The 21,388-nt window shown below is 43.9% G+C and overlaps 1 protein-coding gene across 3 annotated transcripts; it reads left to right on the top strand.

Moving 5' to 3' along the window:
* Positions 1 to 16: 16 nt before the first annotated feature.
* mdm1 (Mdm1 nuclear protein) lies at positions 17 to 20,335 on the top strand. 3 transcript variants are annotated; one of them, XM_075472572.1, is made up of 16 exons: positions 17 to 190; positions 3,489 to 3,582; positions 3,765 to 3,917; positions 4,148 to 4,345; positions 4,488 to 4,567; positions 4,649 to 4,786; positions 7,029 to 7,190; positions 9,785 to 9,900; positions 10,025 to 10,061; positions 15,002 to 15,228; positions 15,308 to 15,460; positions 17,431 to 17,513; positions 19,259 to 19,320; positions 19,395 to 19,656; positions 19,972 to 20,031; positions 20,117 to 20,335. In XM_075472572.1, the coding sequence occupies exons 1-16, from the start codon at positions 173 to 175 to the stop codon at positions 20,227 to 20,229; spliced, it is 1,956 nt and encodes a 651-aa protein (XP_075328687.1). In that variant the 5' UTR covers positions 17 to 172; the 3' UTR covers positions 20,230 to 20,335. The 3 variants fall into 3 exon arrangements, with proteins under 3 accessions (XP_075328687.1, XP_075328686.1, XP_075328688.1); XM_075472571.1 differs by having other exon boundaries at positions 9,980 to 10,061; XM_075472573.1 differs by lacking the exon at positions 3,765 to 3,917 and having other exon boundaries at positions 9,980 to 10,061.
* The last annotated feature ends 1,053 nt before the right edge of the window (positions 20,336 to 21,388 follow it).

Below are 21,388 nucleotides of genomic sequence, written 5' to 3'. Positions count from 1 at the left end.
CGCCTGCGCACCACAATGAGCTGCCATGGCAACGTCAGCAGCTTGGAGACGCTCGTTAGTATGGCGCTAATTTCTGGTTTGCTGTGCTAACCTTCCCGTTAACGGTCTCAGCTCGTTGAATCATGACTGAGGAGGGACGTCTGCCGTTGTTTGGTCAGCGAGTAACTGCGCCATGACCGTCCGCTTCAAGGTAAACGGCAACAACTGGTGTTAGCATTAGCAGCGAGTTAGCCAAACAAATCCAACTTAGCCACCTAGCTCATTAAGATTAGTCGCTAATGTTTATGACTTGGAAGTGGATGCATTATTTACAGGTGTAGTTCTGGTGAACCTGGCTGGTTCTGGTTCACCGCACAGTACCCCGCGTGAGACAGCAAAGACGGGATCAATTGGGATTTAATCTGATTTAATCAGCTAATGAACAACATTCAGCCACCTGTTGTACATTCAGTGGATCTGACATACAAATGATACAGGAGGGATTCCAACATTTCATTTATATGATACGAAGCCTCACCAAGTTAAAACTTAGAATAACAACACTTAATCATTTAACTGAATAATAATTCATCTGCTGATTTATTTTCTTGATTTACAGACTTATTCGTCGGTAATTTATTGAATGTTAGGCAGGTTTGACAACAGTCAGAAGTCACAGCTTCTGTTTCAGTTAGTGAAAAACCATTTCAGAGCCAAGCCCGTTTTTGCTAAACTAGTGTATGTTCATCATAAAATTAAAAAGGTGGAGATCTAAACAATACATTTTTTATTCTTTCATTTTTTTCAGCTAAAGTTCAGTCACAAGCCCCTCTATGACTACACAGACAAAGAACATAACATGAGCTACAGAGATCTTTATCATAAATGGTGCCAGAAAGCCTTTCTTGGAATAAACCTAGGGAAACCTAACAGTGTATGTGGTGCAGCGTTACAGTACCTCCTGACCACCACAAAAGAACCCTCAGGGTTAGTCTTTTTACCCACAAGTCACCTGCCTATAAGAGATCAGCGCATGTAAAGCAGCACCTCCTGACCAATCACTTCTGCTTGAAAATGGAAAGAAGATAACAGACGTTTGTGCGTTAACAATGAGACTAACTCTGTCTGACTCCTCAAAGACCAAATGGGCTGTTTAACTTAAATCCAACAGAATAAGTTGGTCTGAAACTTTCTCCAAGAATACATCTGTGTTGAATTCAATTCAATTCATTTTTATTTATATAGCGCCAAATACAACAAATGTCATCTCAAGGCACTTAGATAATAAAGTCAAATTCAACCCAATTGGCGCGGCGGCGGCACTGTAACACCATTCAAAGGATATCTGTTGGAACAGGGAAACACGAGTTAATGACCACAATAATGTCACATATACATAAAGAGATTAAAGTGAGGAAAGGTGTGACAGATGAGGCCCCCCAGCAGTCTAGGCCTATAGCAGCTTAACTATGGGATGTTTCAGGATCACCTGAGCCATCCCTAACTATAAGCTTTATCAAAAAGGAAAGTTTTAAGCCTGGTCTTAAAAGTGGAAAGGGTGTCTGCTTCCCGGACATTTACTGGCAGCTTATTCCACAATAGAGGGGCCTGATAACTGAAGGCTCTGCCTCCCATTCTACTTTTAGAAACTCTGGGAACCTCAAGTAAACCTGCAGTTTGGGAACGAAGTGCTCTGTTAGGAAAATATCTTACAATGAGATCTTAAAGATATGATGGAGCTCGGTCATTAAGAGCTTTATATGTAAGGAGATTGCATTGTGTTGCATTCAATTGATAAAATTGATGCTTATTTAAACCGAGGACACCGTCTATACCACCAAAACTCTTTGTCAGCTGCAACACCACAAAGCTAAGGACCTTACAGAGGTCCAGTTTTCTCCAAACATGTTTTTCTCCCATTAAAATTCATATCGAGATTACAAATGCTCTGCATTAACTTATAAAATGGTGGTGGATGAAAGCAGCTAAGATACAGAGAGCAGAAGCTGAAGCTAGAACACTTAAACAGTTTTGTCTTGTTTATTTGGCTGAGATGCTGAGAAAATGGCTCTGTGTCGAAGGAAGGTTTGAAGCTGAATAACCCGCCGCTGCTGTGCACGTCTGTCTGTTAATGTAACTGCAGTGGCTGAGATAAGTGCTGTGTTGGGTCATTCAGACATGACAAACGGATTCAGTTGGAAACGATTAATAATGATTATAAATAATTAGCTGGGTGAGTTAACTCGTTATTATCGCATTAACAATTTAACGCGATAAATATTTTATCACGCATTAACGCAGGTTTCCTTTTTTTTATTTTTTTTTTATTTTTAATTTTTTTCAAATTTTTTTTGGGGGGCTTTTGTGCCTTTTAATGGATAGGAAAGTTCAGAGAGACAGGAAGCAGAGAGAGGGGGAACAACACGCAGCACAGGGCAATCCGATGGGGGACTCGAACCGAGGCCAGCTGCAGCGAGGACTCTCGCCTCTTGTACATGGGGCGCCTGCTCAACCCACTACGCCACAGACCACCCCTGTTTTATTTTATTTTTTTTACTATTGTAAAAGTCTGTTACTCACAGGCTTTTATTTTGTAAAAGTCTGTTGCTGTCTGCTGCGGAACCGGAAAAGAAAGTAATCGGCGGATCCACCAAACCTGGAGAAGGGTACGGAACTTTTACTCGGCCATTTTCATGTTAAAGTTCTTCCAGACGGCGGAGTCGACAGAACCAAAGTCATCTGTAAACACTGCCAAGTTGAATTGTCTTCTCAGCGTAGTAGTTCCAGTCTAAAATATCACTTAAAGGCAAAACACACAACTGATAGCAGCAAGTCATTCAAGGAAACAGACAGTGGAGCGAGGCTTCTACATAAAAACTACAGAAAGATGCTGATGTTAAAAGTGTGTTTGCACAACAAATGTTATGGCACTTTCCTTCATATGGCAGCACATTTAAAATAAAACTAAATGCTTAAAGCTATACACTACTTTTGAATTCATTTTTGGATTTTGCGTACAAATGCGATTAATCAGGGAAATCATGTGATTAATTAGATTAAGAATTTTAATCGTTGCCCAGTTCTATTAATAATGATACAAATGATGGTAAATATTCAAAGCTCAAAGTTTCATTACAATGATGCAGAACGGTTGTCAAAACGGTGGTAAAATAAGCAATAAAAAAGCAAAATGTGAATAATCGTCAGGCGGCCTGAACAGGACCAGGCAGCCCAACTGCAGCTGGGTTTCTATTCACAAGCAGATCAAATCCGAAGCCATCTTTTGCAAAGCTGCAAACAGAAATGTGAGTCTTAACGGTTTGAAGCAGGTAAACGAGGCTGTGCACCAGGTGTCACCGAGGGGGGGGCTGTAATTCAGTCGTAGTTCCCTGACAGGACACAAACCTTGAGGAGAAAACAACAGCTGTGGTGAAAATCCGTGAGAGGAAAATGGAGAGAAATATCTGGGATGTTGCATCATATGGTTGCATCGTTTGTTTTTGTTTCAGAGTGAATATCAGAAGAGCTACGGGGTTTCCCGCTCCAGAAGTGTTTCCCCTCAGCGCTGCGCTCCGCTGGCCGGCCTTCGCTCTGACCACATGGGTAAGAGCCTTAATACAAGGAGCCACTTCTGTTTCAAACGGGTTTAGTTGAACCTTTATTTGACGTGGAGTTGCTTTTGTCCAATCAAACAAAGTCTAAGGTCATATTTCAACTCCACACATTTGGCAACTATTCAAAAACAACATAGATGCAGATGAACGATGTAGAATTGCTGTCTGCAGGGATCAGCAGAGAACCAGGTCTCCAGCGCCGGAGGAGGCCCGGTCCACTCGGTGCAGCTCGGTCCTGCAGCTCTCTGCTCTTTCCTCCAGATGTGCAGCAGCAGTCTGTGGCTGATCCGGTGGTTCAAGCTCGCAGAAAAGCGCCATCGGCTGGTAGGAAGCCCACATTGAATATTTGAAGTGCAGATGAATAGAAAGAATTGAATCCAGCTTTGAAGTCCAGAGTCGATGTAATGATGATATAAAGTCATCAGAACGCTGTTGTAAAGCGCGTTTTTTCAGGAAGTCTTGCACAACATTGGGTTCTTTGGGGCAGAAATAGTCTGTAGGATGTGCCAAAGACACAAACCCATAAATGTTTTGTTTAATTTTCTCTGTTGCAGCTTCCAGAAGCCGCTCAGCCCACAGAAATGAGCCTCCTCTGGACCCCAAACGGCCAACGCCTCCTTCAGCACCAGCAAACTATGGAGCTCCACTAGGACCTGAAACTCCAGCAGGACCACGACCTGCTGCCGATCCTGGATCTTCAGTGCGACCAGTGGCTGATGGAATATCTGGGAACCATATAGCTCCACGAGAAGGTTTTTGGACATTTGGATCCCTGAAAGTTCTTTTTCTTGCTCAAGACTGTTTTATTTCTTTGTCCTGAGCACCACATCAGTTTTATTTTTACAGATTAGTCTCAGGTCTTTGTGGTTCTACAGCTGCTCTCTGTCTTCTCAGTGAGGGCCCGCCCCTCCCAGCCAGACAGCCAACCACAGCCCAGCACACCCGACGATCAACATCAACCTTCAACCCTCAAGGTGAGCGGCATCAAACCTGAATATTGTGATTTTGTAAAGAACATTTCAGGATCTGTGGGATTTCACCACCTCGTGTTGCAGGTTGACAACGCACTGCGGCAGAGGGCGGGGCTGAGGCCAGGGGGTCATATGTCAGGAGGTCATAGGTCAGAGTACCACAAACAGTTTGGCTGGAAGAAGCCTGTAACCACTGCGTCACCCCTGCTGACTGCAAAGCGGGTGAGACATGCCTAAATATCATCAAACACCACAGCACACTGATTCAGGTGACTGACACCAGAACTCTTTTGACATGAAGCTGTATGACATCCCATATCAGCAACATCATTTATTAAATTTGACTTACCCCCTCCTGCGTCCTGTGAGCCGAGTTCCAGCTTCGTTTTGGCGTTGACTGTATTGCTGTATTGATAATTTTTTAAGCCCACCAATAATTGAAGCCAAAACAACTTCCTGTATCCATCTTGTAATTGAAACACTCTGCAGAGCTGCATCCTTGTAATTTAAAGTAAACACCTGAACTTATTTTTGTGGTATTTTGGTGGTCAGAAATGTTTTTTTGCAGGTCTGACAGAAACCTGCTGACACCGACGTATTTAACTACAACAACAGATGAATACTATCAAAACTAATCTGAAGATTCAAATATTAACGAACAAGTTACCAGATGGCCCTTAATGCTGGTTACTACTTATGCCAACAGAGCTTGTTAATATCCTCTGAACACTGAAAAAGCTTATCTTTTGATCTGTATTTAATTACAACACCTTACTGTTACTCACTTAAATGGTTGGCGTGTGTTACTGCATGGTTGAAGTATGTCACATATTTGGTTGTGCAGTAAACTGCACAGCAGGGGTCAGCATTTAGCTCCAAAGTCTTTTTCTTTAATATGTGTAGTTATCAATGAATGAATGAATTTGGCCTACATACATGTTAACAAACAATATTCACTCCACTTATTGTCACATTAGCTTATTTATGCCAACAATATATCAACCAGGGTCACACTGTGTCAAATTCTTCTCTAATCAAACATACGAGACAACCAACATAATTTTTAATTATTTTACATTTGAAAGGTTTTTTCCTTAAACTGATCATTGATATCATTCCATGATTTAACCCCTTAAACATGATATAACTGAAAGGATCTAAAGTGTTGAAATGATTTATTGATTAATAATGGTAAATGGACTGTACTTGTATAGCGCTTTTCTAGTCTAGCTGACCACTCAAAGCGCTTCTAACTATAGACATAGACGTGCTGTGTGTGAATGGGTGAATGTGGCATGTAGCCCGAGGAAGCCGGAGTCGAACCACCGACCTTCCGATTGGTGGGCGACTGCTCTTCCTCCTGAGCTACAGCTGCCCCCCGGGCATAGTTTAATTATCAGCTTTATATTTGTTTTATATGCATTTCCTCAAATTTCAGCACAATATGACAACAGTACAATACAGACATTTTTTATCCAACAATTCCTTTATTTTATGGGAAAAAAAACAAGTAGATTAATATAATTATGATGTGTTATGCCCTACATGTGGCTTCAAACAGAGTTTAGGATGCACAATGTGTGGTTTTCATAAAGACATAATGACATAATGACACTTTTCTGCATTAATTGGTGAATGAGATTTATAGTAGTCATGAGAAATGATTGCCACACCCCTGCCCAACACAAACCTGCATATTCAGTACCAGACTCTTTCCCAAACTGTTTAAACAATTCTTAAAGTTACAGCAAGTTTTTTTTAGGTTGCCTTGAATGCACCACATATATATATATATATATATATATATATATATATGTATATATATATATATATGTATATATAAAAAATCAGAAATTATAGATGCAATGTTCAGCAAATGCTAGCTTACTAGCTATTGTTGCCATGGTTAGATAAGCAGCTCGCTTGCTAGCTTCATGTTGGAAATAGATCCAGAGTCATTGATGTTGAATTTTACTGTTGCTTTGTACATATTTAACTATTTCGCAGCTGAGAGAGCAGGCAGGGGTCCGGACAGGAAGCCAGCAGCGTTATGGAGAGGCTTCACAATGAACAGAAGCTAAAGCAGGCTCAGGAAATACAGACTCTATAGGAGAAGACTCACTCAAGGTTAATTTGAACAGAGCCACTCTTATCATTTCTACTTTAAATTTAAAAAAAGCTTTGCATGTGATTTGTTTTTTCAACCTATTTTGCTGCAACAGAAAGAGCAGCAGTTCTTAACAAGGATCCGGATAGGAAGCCAGTTATGGAGAGGGTTCACAGGTGAACAGAAGCTAAAGCAGGCTCAGGATATACAGACTCCACGAGAGAGGGCTGGATTGAGATTAGTTTCACCATACAGAAGGTGACCTTGATTGGTTTGGTTCCATCACTCGGTAGAATCGTATTACTACTGAACTGTCGTTTGGTGTTCCAGATTCAGACTTCTGTCCCCGTTCTGCAGGTGCTGTACTCCAGCAACGGGTCAGTCCCCCCCTTCAAGACCAACCCCTATTCCATGGAAACGGAGTATCGGCAGAGCTTCCAGGGTCTGAACCCGCCCACCAGACCCCGCCTCCGGAAACATCTGGAACATCAGAGAGTCCCCCTGTTCCACATACAAACAGTAAATACACAACACACACACACACGTTTGTCCTTTTGTTTCTGTTTTTGTATCTGTGAGGATCGTCCGAACCAGAATGCATTCAAAGGCCTTTTGATCCAAACCGCATCCAACCTGAACCCCAAAGCCAGGAGGACCGCCCACGCCCACAGTCTTATTTCTATATGAGTAACGACAGTTTTACAACTGTAAAGTTCAGCAGCGAGTTATGTCCCACTTTCTGTTTCAAATGGTTGAACGTAGGAGTTCTTGAACTTATCTCCACTGAGTTTAGCGGGTTTAACACCAAACTGTGTCTGAGTCACAGCATCACGAGCTGATTAAATCTTTTCTCATCCTCAGTAGTTGCTGCTTTACCCTCAGAGCTCTGAAGTTTACAACATGCTCCAGTTGCTCCAGTGTTGTGTGATGATGGCTTTCCCACTGAACCCTGCAGTTGAACCTGTTCAGATAATTCGAGAAGTTGTTGTTTTCAACTTGGCTGATGTCTTCCAAACAATGAAATGCATCTATCGCGACTCTTTTTGTCCACGATTTGTTTTCAGTTTCAGGTCCTCCATGTGAGGCGTTACAGTTGGTGAATGTGTGTTTCTGCAAAGAAAAAGTGATGTGTTCTAAATGCACCATACAGGGATATTTTCTACTACAAATACGCTTGCTTTGTGCATTTATTTATTCTTGCAAAAATCCAAAATAGGGAAACTGAAGCCCAACAAGCCACAACAGAAGGGCAGATTGAGCTGAATGTGACACTCGCTCACATGTGTAACATTCACACTGTAAGAGAACAATCTTCCACACTGTGACTGAGTCTAACCTGCCGCAGGTGGAGGTCTCCAGGCTTCGAACTACTGAGCATGGTCTGCCTTTAGTGAGAGGGAGCAGGGATCTCTGCATCAGCCAATTATATTTCAGACTCTGACGTACTCCGGTGATCACGCAGGCCACGTGGACAGTAACGGCAGATAAGCTCGGTGTTGTAGAGAGAACCACCTGGCAGGATTTTGAAGATGACCTTGGCATTCAAAAGACCCTTTTGGGCTGCGGACTGAGGGTCACATTCTCAGAACGGGCTTACGTTAATCTAAATTAGTGGCAGCATTTTTGTCCTCCCTACTTGGTTAGGAAGGTCGCATTAAAAAGGTTTTGCACTCAGCCCGTGCAGCAGTTTGTCGTTTATGGGCTTCAGGTCCAATCAGAAGCACCTTTTCACAGAGTATGATTTTTTTGTTTGTTCGCCACAGCTTTCACACGGAGGCTCTGAGTCTGACAGAGAACCGAACATACAGTGGATCTGTGGTAACGCTCTGTGTTCATACACTAACCTTCCTGCTGCTTCTCAGCAACTTTCTGTCTCTGTTTTTTTTCCCCATAGAAACGCTGTTTCATATAATTTGTGGTTGTAAAGATTACAAAAACTGAAGACCTGAGTGGATCAGCTGGAACCTGACAGCACTCGTGATGTTTTTAACTCTTACTCATATCTGACCCACCGTTTATTTCTTTATATATTTCAATGAAAACAGTTTCAGGGACTTACTGAATCTTGGTCAAACATGAATATAAACACAGAATCGGAGGCAGAACCAGAGTTAGTTCAGTTCTGAGCAGCTTTAAAGTGAATATCTGCTCTGAGCTCCTTTCTCCTCCAACACAGCCTGAACCCTCTCAGACGAGCTTTCTGTCCTCTCTTTAAGGAGTCTTCAGGAATAGTTCTCCAGGCTTCTTGAAGGACATCCCAAAGCTCTTCTTTGGATGTGGGCTGCCTTTTGTTCCGTTCTCTGCCAACATGATCCCACACTGCTTCAGTAATGTTGAGCTCTGGGCTCTGGGGAGGATTCATCCCTCCATCAGACCTGCTTCCACTGATTTTCAGCCCACTTCTTGTGTCCTTTGGCACAGCTCAGCCTTTTCTCCCTGTTTCCCTTCCTTAAGAACGGCTTCTTGACAGCCACCCTTCCATGGAGCCCATTTCTGATGAGGCTTGGGCCAACAGCAGATGGATCAGCTGAAGGTCCAGATGCATCTCTCAGCTCCTGTGTCAGGGCTTTGCTGGATTTTTTCTTCTTTCTTAAGGACATCACTTTCAGATCCTGTTCATCTGCTGGAGATAGTTCTTTAGGCCTGACACTTCTTCTTTTGTCCTCCACTTGTCCAGTTTCCTCAAATGTTTTAAGGACACACTGCACACTATGCTGAGATATGCCAAGTTTTCAGCTAACAGCTCTTTGGGAATCACCTTGTTGCTGCAGAAATCCTGTTTTCTGTCTGTCAGACTGTGTTATCTTTGCTGTTTTTCACACATGCAGCTAAAGAAGTGGGAACAAATGATGTGTCTCTGTGACAGGCTGCTGGGAACAAAGTGCCTAAAGATCCAGTTTAAAATGGCTTCTTTGCTCAGTTGTCTGTTCTGTGTGGACACAACACTGGTTCATCCCTTGAGTTAGGAGCCTTTTTCCTGCCTGAATGGTTCATAGCTCAGAGTTAAGTGGCTTAACAAACAAGAAAACCTGCATGTATGCTAATGTGGGTGTTAAAATCAACGTGTTGCATCGGCATTGGCTCAGGTGAGTTTTGTTTGTTTCCACTTGCAGACCAACAGGAAGAGGAGGGAGGAGTCACAGAAACAGCCCCGCCCACACCTGGACGACGGGTCGCTGTCACCGTTGAAGGGCTCGGCCGCTGCTGCTCAGGTGCATAGAGGGCTCAGGTGTGTTTCCATCCGCGTGTGTTTCATTGTGATTTCTGAGTTCATGAATCCATTCATTCATCGTGTGTGTGTCTGACAGGATATTGACAGAGTATGAGTCCAGCTTTCGTTCTCCTCTCTGCAGGAACCTGGATGAAGGCAGAGCCAATGGCACCCTGCAGGTACGAATTAATTATGAACCTTCTATTAGAAATATACTAAGAAACAGTCAGTTAAGGACAAACGAGCGCACATGATTGGTTCACAGCCTGAGCATTCTCTGAATCGGCCTTCAGGGGATTTGTGCAGCGGCGAGCACAACTGTGTGTTCAGTGTGTGTGTCGCTGATAGAAAACCAGAGTGCTGATTGTCAGCAGTGAAACCACAGAGCTTCATTTCAGGGAAATGACTCCGTTAGTCACAGGTAGCTTACCACCAGTTTTCTGTATTGTTAAGGAGAGGGGGGGGCGCTGTTTGATAAAACACTTCAGCTGAAAACATCAAACTGAGAAGGAAATAACCTGCAGGATAAGCAGTTTCTGCTTAGTTTGATGCTTTTGAGACGGTGTCTCCATGGAGAAAGGCAAAAATCTGCCTGGATAGACGACAGTGAGTCTGAAGCAGATAACGGCCACACTTGTGGAGTAACATTTCAGAGCATTACGTTGGAAATAAAGCAAAAGAGTTAACTGGAAGACGGGGGCAGTGACGTGTTGGCTCATTATTTCGAAAATCCTGAACGTGGACGCGGTTCAGTTCCACTTACCGACTGGAAATACCGCGCATGCAGTGAGTCAGGGTGGAAGAGGAGGGCGGAGCCCTTCACAACACCAGGGAGCGCTGAATGACCGTCTGTGGGCCTAAAAGCTAAAGAAAAGAAATACAGTTCTCATGCATCTGCAGAAGGATGACACTTTAACTCCTGAGGTCAGGACTTTAACGTTAGAACTGAACAAAGCAGCATTACACTGTCGTGTTGCACACTCTCATATGCGCTGCTTCTTATTTCTGCTTTACGCTCCCAAAGTTCGAGCTACTTACTTTAAAAGCTGTTGGATGTTCTCCAGAAAAGTGTGGCGTATGCTTCCCTCCGGCTGTTTTTCTTTTAATTTGGACTCTAACATAAAGATGAATCTCAGTCCCATCTGTGGGGGGGTTCAATCAGAACCGCCTCTGACAGCTTGTCTGCTCCTGCTGACCTTTTCATTGATGTAGCAGGTTATATGTTGGGCTGCTCCTCAGCTACACAACCGTCAAATCAACACATTTAATGTAAATGTACTTTATTTCTACAGCCCTTTACAGACAATCCTTACGGTGTACCAAAGTGCTTTACAGCAGGTAATAAATAAAGAGAAGAAGTAGTAAAAACAAATAAAGACGATAAAAGAACACTGAAAGCAATAAAATACAACAAAATCGTATAAGATAAAAGTGTCATCATACTACTGGGTATTAAAAGCAATCCTAAATAAGTAGGTTTTTAGCCTAGATGTGAAGAGGCCCAGGTCAGAAATAAGACGCAGCTGGATGGGGGGCTTACTCCAGAGCCTGGGGGCAGCTTTGGGAAAAGGCTCGCTCACCCCAGGGTTTGTATTCTGACCTGGGCACTTCCAGCAGAATCTGTTGACCTCAGAGCTCTACCAGGACTGTTAAAAGCTCAGATAAATATGATGGGGCGAGGCCGTTAAGAACTTTAAAAACAAACATTAAAAGTTCAAAATCAGTTCTATAAAGGACAGGAAGCCAATGGAGGGAGTTAAGAACAGGAGTGATTTGCACACGTCTGTTGGTGTTGGTTAAAGACGGGCAGCAGCGTTCTGCACCAGCTGAAGGCGGCTGAGAGAAGACTGGGAGACGCCAACATAAAGTGCACTGCAATAGTCTGACCTTGAACTTATCAGGGCATGGATGGCTTTCTCAAGGTCATGACGACTTAAAAACATTTTAACTTTGGCCAGGAGACGCAGCTAGAAAAAACTAGTCCTGATGACATTGTAAGAGATTGATACGACATTAATAACTTCATTAACCTCTTTCGGTCCCGTTATTCTGTCGTCCACACAAAGGAGACGTTCACCATCATGAAGAAAAGCTTAATTCAACCAAAGCGACTGGCTGAATACTACAATCAGAGGCCTAAATTAGTTACAAGCTATTTTTAAAAATCCCCAGTTATCTTACAAATTCTTTATTATTATTTTTTTTAACAAAACCAAAAAGTTTTTAAAGAAATAAACCTCTTAAATTGGTCCATTCAGTTTGTGTTGGAATGTGAAAATTGAAGGAAGCCAGTTTGTCATCTTCTCAGTTTTTGCTCTCTGCGTTGCTTGGAAGACAACGGCTCTGTGATTGGTTGGCCCTCTGCAGGATAGCAGCAGACGATACTACAGTAATGCAATGAGGGGTCTATGACCAGGGGCGTCTTTCCTCTGAATCTGTGAGCTGTGTAATCACGTTCCGCCTGCTGTGGGACCAGCATCACCTGAAGACTCGTCAGTGCACGTCTAAAAAGGGAGAACAGAGGACGAGCCAGCTAGCCTGTTGCTAACGACAGCAGCTGACACCATTGGCAGTTTATCAGCAGTTAGCTGCCTAAAGGCTCACACATTGCTGAATTCAGTGCAGAAAATCAAGACCATAAATACTGATAGAACTTTGTAGACTGCTGTGCCAGCTGCTGTCATTCTGATCACTTCACCCACTGTGTAGAAAGTAATCTGTGTGCATAACAGTTGTGTTGCTTCATTAGTGATTAAACTACCAAATTAATGGTCCACTTTCACCTTAAAGATGAGATATTATGGTGAAATCCCTTTTTTCTGTTCTCAGGAGCATACATTATGGCGTCTGAAGTTAGCACCAAGTGTAAAAGAGTGACGTACGGATCATTAAATGAGGAACTTTAAAACATAAAGAGTACTAAAACTATGCCAGGCTTGTGTTTCTGGGGAGTTTTACACCTGCTGGTGACTTCAGACACCCTGATATATGCATCCAGGAACAGGAACAAGGAGTTTTACACCTGCTGGTGCCTTCAGACGCCCTGATATATGCATCCAGGAACAGAAAGAAGGAGTTTTACACCTGCTGGTGCCTTCAGACGCCCTGATATATGCATCCAGGAACAGGAAGAAAGAGTTTTACACCTGCTGGTGCCTTCAGACGCCCTGATATATGCTCCCAGGAACAGGAAGAAGGAGTTTTACACCTGCAGGTGACCTCAGACGCCCTGATATATGCTCCCAGGAACAGGAAAAAGGAGTTTTACACCTGCTGGTGACCTCAGACGCCCTGATATATGCTCCCAGGAACAGGAAGAAGGAGTTTTACACCTGCTGGTGCCTTCAGACGCCCTGATATATGCATCCAGGAACAGGAAGAAGGAGTTTTACACCTGCTGGTGCCTTCAGACGCCCTGATATATGCATCCAGGAACAGGAAGAAAGAGTTTTACACCTGCTGGTGCCTTCAGACGCCCTGATATATGCATCCAGGAACAGGAAGAAGGAGTTTTACACCTGCTGGTGACTTCAGACGCCCTGATATATGCTCCCAGGAACAGGAAGAAGGAGTTTTACACCTGCTGGTGACTTCAGACGCCCTGATATATGCATCCAGGAACAGGAAGAAGGAGTTTTACACCTGCTGGTGCCTTCAGACGCCCTGATATATGCATCCAGGAACAGGAAGAAGGAGTTTTACACCTGCTGGTGCCTTCAGACGCCCTGATATATGCATCCAGGAACAGGAAGAAAGAGTTTTACACCTGCTGGTGCCTTCAGACGCCCTGATATATGCTCCCAGGAACAGGAAGAAGGAGTTTTACACCTGCAGGTGACCTCAGACGCCCTGATATATGCTCCCAGGAACAGGAAAAAGGAGTTTTACACCTGCTGGTGACTTCAGACGCCCTGATATATGCTCCCAGGAACAGGAAGAAGGAGTTTTACACCTGCAGGTGACCTCAGACGCCCTGATATATGCTCCCAGGAACAGGAAAAAGGAGTTTTACACCTGCTGGTGACTTCAGACGCCCTGATATATGCTCCCAGGAACAGGAAGAAGGAGTGATCATGTTTTTGTGCTTTGGTTAAAGGTAACAGCGCTGCAGCTTTTATTAGTTCCACATGACAGGAAATTCAAATCAATCAGAATGAATCTGTGAGCTGGTGGTGCAGCCGTGTTCTGAGAGGAAACGATAAAACGCTCTGGTTCAGAGCTGCTGTCACTCAGCAGGGATGTGCAGCGTCAGACCTACACTTCATGTCAGGTTGAGGTTAGCTTTGAAAACGAGGTCAGGGATATTCCGGGGTCTGGACTGGAGGTCAGACTCAGGTTTACCAGAATGTGAGGTGTCACGTGGCTGCAGCTCAAACGATCAGATCAGAGCACTGTGGGGGGGGGGCAGCAATATAATTTGTGCAATATATCTTGTGAGTTGTACGATTGCGAAATTATCATCGAGACAAAACTCAACACCTATAGCCACCATCTTATTCTGTCATTGTGAGTCATTCTTAGTCAGATTTCCCACAATATTGAGCTTTCTGTGCTGTGAAGGCATTATCTTTTCTTCTAGATAGCCTCTGTTTTCTCCTTTTTTGCCAATTTTAGGTGCTTTTCTGCAAATAAGAATAAATGATCCAACTCTTTCTTTTATTTAAAAAGGCTGATCTGAAACTAACCAGCTGAGAGAGTATGGGGTATATCCCTACCTTTACTCAAGAGTGTACGTTTTAGATTCAAGAGTGGGACTGCTCCAGCATCATATCTGGTGCACGAGGAAAAAAAATGTGAGGAGAAGGGCTCGACAGAAGCAGAGACTGTGAGCGTGAGCTTTAAGGGCGAGCAGAACAATATAAAACAAGGAATCCAGCTCCTGCTTCTAAAATATGCTCTTGATTACAGATGGGAGAACGATGCTCTGTGCTGTGGTCAGAGAAGGAATCTGATACACCTAAATTAGGGGAATCCTTGATTTCGCGAGACACTGCTGCAGTTTAAAGGCAGATAAAAATGTGCAAACTTTTCTGATTCTGACTTTATTCTCCGAGGATACTCATCACCTGGGTTTAATCAGTCATGAAGCAGTAAAGGACTTCCTGTTGATTCCATCCAGGTGAAGGAGCTGAGGCAGAAGGCCCTGACGTACCGCCGTCGTGCCTGGGGAACCAACTTCTCCAGAGTTCACCTGGGCCAGCTGCTGTCTGACCACAACACTCTGTGGGAACCAACCAACACCACAGACTCGCACACAGGCCCCTCCACCCCCCGCCTGACCTCTGACCTCTCTCCTGAGCAGAACAGCCGCTGCGCTTCCTGTGTGGAGGCCCTGGATCTGGCCAGGTGAAAGCTGACGCAGGCAGGAAGCAAAAACCCAATCTGGGGATTCCTGAACTCATTTCTGTCTGTCTGTTCACTCCAGTAACTCCAGTAAGAGGTCCTCTGTTGCTGGCTCCGGAGAAACAAGCCACACACACAAGAAGACTGAAAGAAAAGCACAAACACCTCCAGGTCCTCCGGCTGAAAGGAGTACAGCCTGGGGGGAAGAAGATGAAGAAGATGACAACACAGATGAGTATGTTTTCACTTTCTCTCCATTTTAATGTTTGATGTTCAGTTGTGGTGCTGATTGAAGGTGTGATATTATCCCTTATTTCTTTCCTTCATCATGCCATTGATGGTTTGATCTTCTCTGATAGTTCTTGTCATAACGTACTTTCTAATGTGCGCTTCTAAACACACAAACACACAAAAGATTTCCAGTCTTTTGTAAACAACAAAATTGAGCTGATGAGACCAAAAATATCTTTGGTTTATACAGTCTGGATAAAAATAAAAGTCAAAGTACATGTAAGGATTACTGAGTTTTTATATTTCGAACTTTTTTTGATGTTGGGTTGTTCCACTGATGGATCGAGACAGAAGTCAAACGTTCACACAGACACCAGCTGATGCATAACGGCACCATGGCGCAAATGTCTCCTCTTTATCTGACCTGCAAACATGGACATGTTGTCCTGAACCTCAGCAGCCGTCAAACATTCAGCAGGCAGCACCAACATCAGCCAGTCGGTTCGCATCACTCTGCATGAGCAGTCAGGTGAAAAAGAAAGCAAACCGTTTCTCAGTTCTATACTTTTACGTGGGAGGAGACCAGAAAAAGAAAAAAACCTCATCTGTTCCTCACCAGCTCCTTAAATGAGGTACATCCAACCTGAGAAGAACAATACATGACATATTACACTGTGTCGTTATTATTGAACAAAAACTGAGACAAAATACAAGAAGCAGTGTGTGAAAAACTAAGTGAACCCTCACAGGAATGAAGTAGCAGCCAGGTGCTGATCAATGCTCTGATTCACTGATCATCAGTCAGTGTGAGCAGCTCTATAACAGCAGAAGTTCTGCAGCATTCAGGTGTGTGTTAACACGATGCCAAGGAGGAAAGACATCAGCAATGATCTCAGAGAAGCAGCTGTTGCTGCCCATCAACCTGGGAAGGGTTAGAAGGCCATTTCCAAACTATCTGGAGTCCATCGTTCTACAGAGAGAAAGATTATTCACAAGTGGAAAACATCCAGGACAGCTGTCAATCTTCCCAGGAGTGGACGTCCCAGCAAGGTCACCCCAAGGTCAGAAACCCAAGAGCTACATCTCAGACTCTGCAGGCCTCAGTTAGCATGTTAAAGGTTAAAGTTCATGACCACACAGTTAGAAACAGACTGAACAAGTATGGCTTGTTTGGAAGGGCTGCAGGAGAAAAAGAACATGGCAGCACAGCTTAGGTTTGCAAAGCTGCATCTGAACAAACCACAAGACTTCTGGAACAATGTCCTTTGGACAGACCAGACCAAAGTGGAGATGTTTGCTCATAATGCACAGCAGCACGATTGGAGGAAACCAAACACAGCATATCAGCACGAACACCTCACACCAACTGTCAAGCACGGTGGTGGAGGGCTGATGATCTGGGCTGGTTCTGCAGCCACAGGACCTGGGCACCTTGCAGCCATTGAGTCCACCATGAACTCCTCTGGATACCAAAGTATTCTAGAGTCAGATGGGAGGCCGTCTGTCCGACAGCTAAAGCTGGGCTGAAACTGGCTCATCAACAGGACAATGATCCCAAACACAGCAGCAGATCTACAACAGAATGTGTGAAAAAGAAAAGAATCAAGGTGTTGCAATGATCCAGCCAAAGTCCAGACCTCAGCCTGACTGAGATGCTGTGGTGGGACCTTCAGAGAGCTGTGCAGAAACCAGTGCTGCAAACCTCAATGAGCTGAAGCAACGCTGGAAAGAAGAGTGGGCCGAGATTCCTCCTCAACCATGAGAGAGACTGATAACGTCAAACAGGAAACCATTACTTCAACTTACTGCTGCTGAAGCTGCTGGATCAGGGTGGGCTGCACACAGTTTATAATGCATTTAAACCACAAACATATTTCACTAAAGTGAAACATGATCACATTTCTGATGAAGACAGAAAGTGTCACAGATCAAACCTCACTGTGTGTGTGTGTGTGTGTGTGTGTGTGTGCGCAGCGAGGAGGGAAGGCTACCAACTCCCAGGTTGAAAACAAAGCCGGTTCAAAGAACTCACCATGACCTCACAACACCTGCCACAGGTAAACGAACACAGCCATGCTTTCATCATTTCACGGGACTTTACACCGACTGCAAACAAAATCAAAGTGTTCAATGTGGTGTGGTGAAACTTTGGTCATAATTTCTGTTTCAGCTTCTTTTCCATGTAGGCACCTTTCAAACACAAAGAAACCCAAACCTACTTTAAGTGTATTAGTTTTGTTTTTGTAACTTTAAAATGAAAAAAATGGAAGGAAAAGTTCAGGCTCCCCATAAGATTTCAGCTCTCAGACAACTTTAAAAGTCCTATCTCGTTTAGTTTTTTGGGCCACGTCTTGTTCTGTCATCATAGAAAAGAAGCAAAAGGTTAAACCTTTTCCAAACAATCAGCACTATGATCATTTAAACCACTGATGCTCACAAAGCAGGAGAGACTGTCGGGAGGCTGCTTCCTCAGGTTTAACAGTAAATGGTAGCTGGCAGGAAGAGTAGAGGTCAAGTTGAGGTCTAGAAGACCTAGAAAACTTTCCGAGAAAACTGTTTGAAGGATTGTTAGAAAAACAAATCAACAAAACAAGTCTTGTTTGTATGCAAAAAAAACCCCAAGAATCCTGATTAGACAGGAGCTTTTGAGCTCTGTTGTTCTGATTTTAATTATATAAATATATATATATATATTTATATAATAAAAAGATAATATATTTTTATTAATATAATATATATAAAGAAAGAAAAGACCTTGCTTACTACACCAAACAAAACTACTACCATACAAACAAAACCTACATAAGACATAAACTAGGATGTGCAGGAATGAGCTGAACCCTGAACCAGCCTCCAGGAAAAGCTTTTTACATTTCACAAAACACACATAACATGACGGTAGCTAAGATTTGGACAGTTTAATAACTGTAGCACTAATCCACATAATTATCATAAAACAAAAGGGCCAATGTAAACATAAGCTACAACCGTCCACTGTGCGAAATGCTGAGGAGCGTAAGCTGCTCACATCCATGGCACCCAGCGCTCAGTAACGGCTCAGTCAGCTGACTGATCAGCGAGGAGAGCAGCAACAACGGCTTTCTGTAGCAACCCGCCATCCAGCAACTCACATCCAGCAGAAGGCGCCAGAAACCTCGAAACTGCTTCTATTTTTAAAATTCACTGGTTTGCCCACAATTTTCCTCAGGTAAACCACAGAGGCACAAACTCCCATTTTGACAGATTGACCATCACATTTGCCATAATTTAACATGGTCTTCATGGAATCCCCGACATTATCACCGAGTGAAGCTCCCCACCCCGGACCCCCTGACAGAACTGTGCTTACCAGCCGTTCAAACATAGCTGGTGCATGAACACTCTAAAAGGCATGACTGTATGCCGTAGAAAAGCTTCTGGAGACACAAATGCAGATATTTCTGTGGAACTCACCAGTAACTTTTCAGCAGATCGACACAGTCTTGTCAAGGTCATCCAGGTTTGTGACACTGATGACTTTTAGAAAATCTATTTCCCTGAAAGCTTTTATTTATTTATTTTTTTTAAACCTTTTTGACTTTAAATATACAGACATGTATTCAGTCAGCCGTTTGAAGGACAAATGGGGCCAGGCACCAATCCTGAATGGCTGCTCGTATATAACCATAATAATAATAACTGAAAAATGTTACCTAAAGGCAGGGGAGGCAGCGGCGCAGGGCCGTAACGCTCCACAACACGGGTAATCACACACTGCGGACACTTCTCCACAAGCTGACCCTTGACCTCTATTTGCCCACAGGGGGCGCCATACTCGTAGGAAACCTGAGGAGTGCTGACGATCCTTCTCCAAACAAACCACAGGTAAAAATACAGCAACTTGGATTCAGTCAGACGTTGTCACGTTACGACACTGACGAGACTCTTCCTGTGTTCAGACCGGTGGGTCGGCCGTTTCTACGGAAACAGGGTCACAGAGCACCCCAGTCAACATGCTAACCAAACCTAAGGAGGCGTGGTCAGAGAATATCCCCGCCTCCACCAACCACTCCCCTGACCACAAACCGATATCCAGTCCTCCATCCAAGCCAATCAGGACAAAGCACTCATCCCCATCACCTGCAGCCCCACCCCCTCCGGTTCCACCCCCACAGCACGGTATCCAGGGTACCCTGAGGCACCCAGACTTCCAGCACAACGGTGAGGGATTCATTTCTGAGCGACTTAACTTCAGGTTAAACTCGTGTTATATTAAACTCGCTTATTTTAAACAGACTTTGGTTCTTTTTGAACACCTGTTTTTATATCAATTCAGCCTGATGAGTGACTTCTGAATAGTGAAAGGGACTCTCCCTCTTTTACTTCCTTCTCGTGTTTTCCTTAAGTTTCCTCAACAGATCAGATTTGGTATTAAATCTTGTCTAAACAACAGCTCCCACAGTGTGAGGAGGAGAAGAAGAAGACCGGCTGGCTGTCAGAGTAATCCTGACTGACTGTGGTCTTGTGTCTCCTCAGGCGAGCTGGGTTTGAGGTTCAGGGAGCCGCCGTGTTCAGGAGGTTGTGGCTCTGATGAAGGTGAACCTCCTCGTGACAAACATCAGAAAAATATCTTTCAAACTAAAAACCTTAAATCTGTCCTTGTTTATTGTTTGTTGCCCAGACGACCGTCTCTCTGTGATGTCGTGGCGGTCGGCGGCCTCCTGCTCTGCGGCGTCTGCCGTCCTGGAGCGCGCTCAGAAGAGACGACAGAACTTCTGGGGGAAGAGACGATAAAGAGCGACTGTGCTGTGCGTGTAGCTGAGTTAGTGCGACAATCATTGATGTATGTTTGATCATGTGACCGTGTGTGAGCGCAGAAACCTGCAGATAAAAGACACAAACCCTGACTCCTCTCTGGTTTTATCTCTTTACTGACTCACTGAATGTGAGCCCAGGTTGTCAACGTTGACTATCGTCATGGAAACGGGAAGCTGATTTGTTCTCACATCCACCTGGCGTAATTCCTCGATGGAAGTGGTCCCTGTTTCACACGGAGGGACATATAAGATTACTCGAGTACATCAACGGAATAATAGAGTACCTAAATAATCGCTTGCTGCAGCCCTACTCCCCCTTGTGTTAGTTTCAGTTTGATCTGTCCTTTCTTTTAGCTAAATGAAACTAAATGTGAGCATCGGCGGACTCTTCTGCCTCCTGCAGTGTGTGGGAGCCTCAGGCTGGGTTCCTGGTCTCCATCTGGAATTCTGCAGATGCACAGTCCTCACACTATGAAACTTTCCATGTATTCACGCTACAGTACATTTTAGAGGTGTTGATAACATAAACTGCCCTACAAAATCTGTCCTCAAAGGAAACATCCATGTTGTTCCTCTGCATTCAGCAGCATCCATAGTTGGTTACAAACATTCGGGCCACACACGCTCAGGCTCAAAGGAACCCAAGAAACACTTGCAGACTGGTGAAGTTGGTGAAATCTCTGTCAAACAGAAAGTGACGACGAGCTGAGCAAATCACCGCGGCGCGTGTCAGCCGTTTTAAGAAGAGTTTTAAAATGAGACAGTGAAGAGGCCTGTCTAATGTGCAGGGGCAGTTCATTCCACAATTTAGCTGCAACCGAGAGTGCTCGGTCCCCTCTGAAGTTCATAGAGGTACACTGGGGCAAGACCATTTAGGGAAGCAAATAAAAGAATTTTAAAATAAATTCTAAAATGGACAGGTAGCCAGTGGAGTGAGGCTAAAATCAGTGAAATGTGCTCAAACTTTCTTATGCCAGTTAAAAGACGTGCGATGGAGGACCCACTGACCCCCGTATACAGTGCACTGCAGTAATCCAGCCGTGAATTACTGCTTCAAGGTGCTGTCTGGAGAAAAGGTTTTATTTTTGCTAACTGCCTTAACTGGAAGAAACTTGCTTTCACCACAGCTTTAATCT

The sequence above is a fragment of the Odontesthes bonariensis genome, chromosome 8 (assembly GCF_027942865.1).
Source record: "Odontesthes bonariensis isolate fOdoBon6 chromosome 8, fOdoBon6.hap1, whole genome shotgun sequence".
Lineage (NCBI taxonomy): Eukaryota > Metazoa > Chordata > Actinopteri > Atheriniformes > Atherinopsidae > Odontesthes > Odontesthes bonariensis.
The sequence above is the reverse complement of the archived record's forward strand: the minus strand, read 5'-3'. Positions and strand labels throughout refer to the sequence as shown.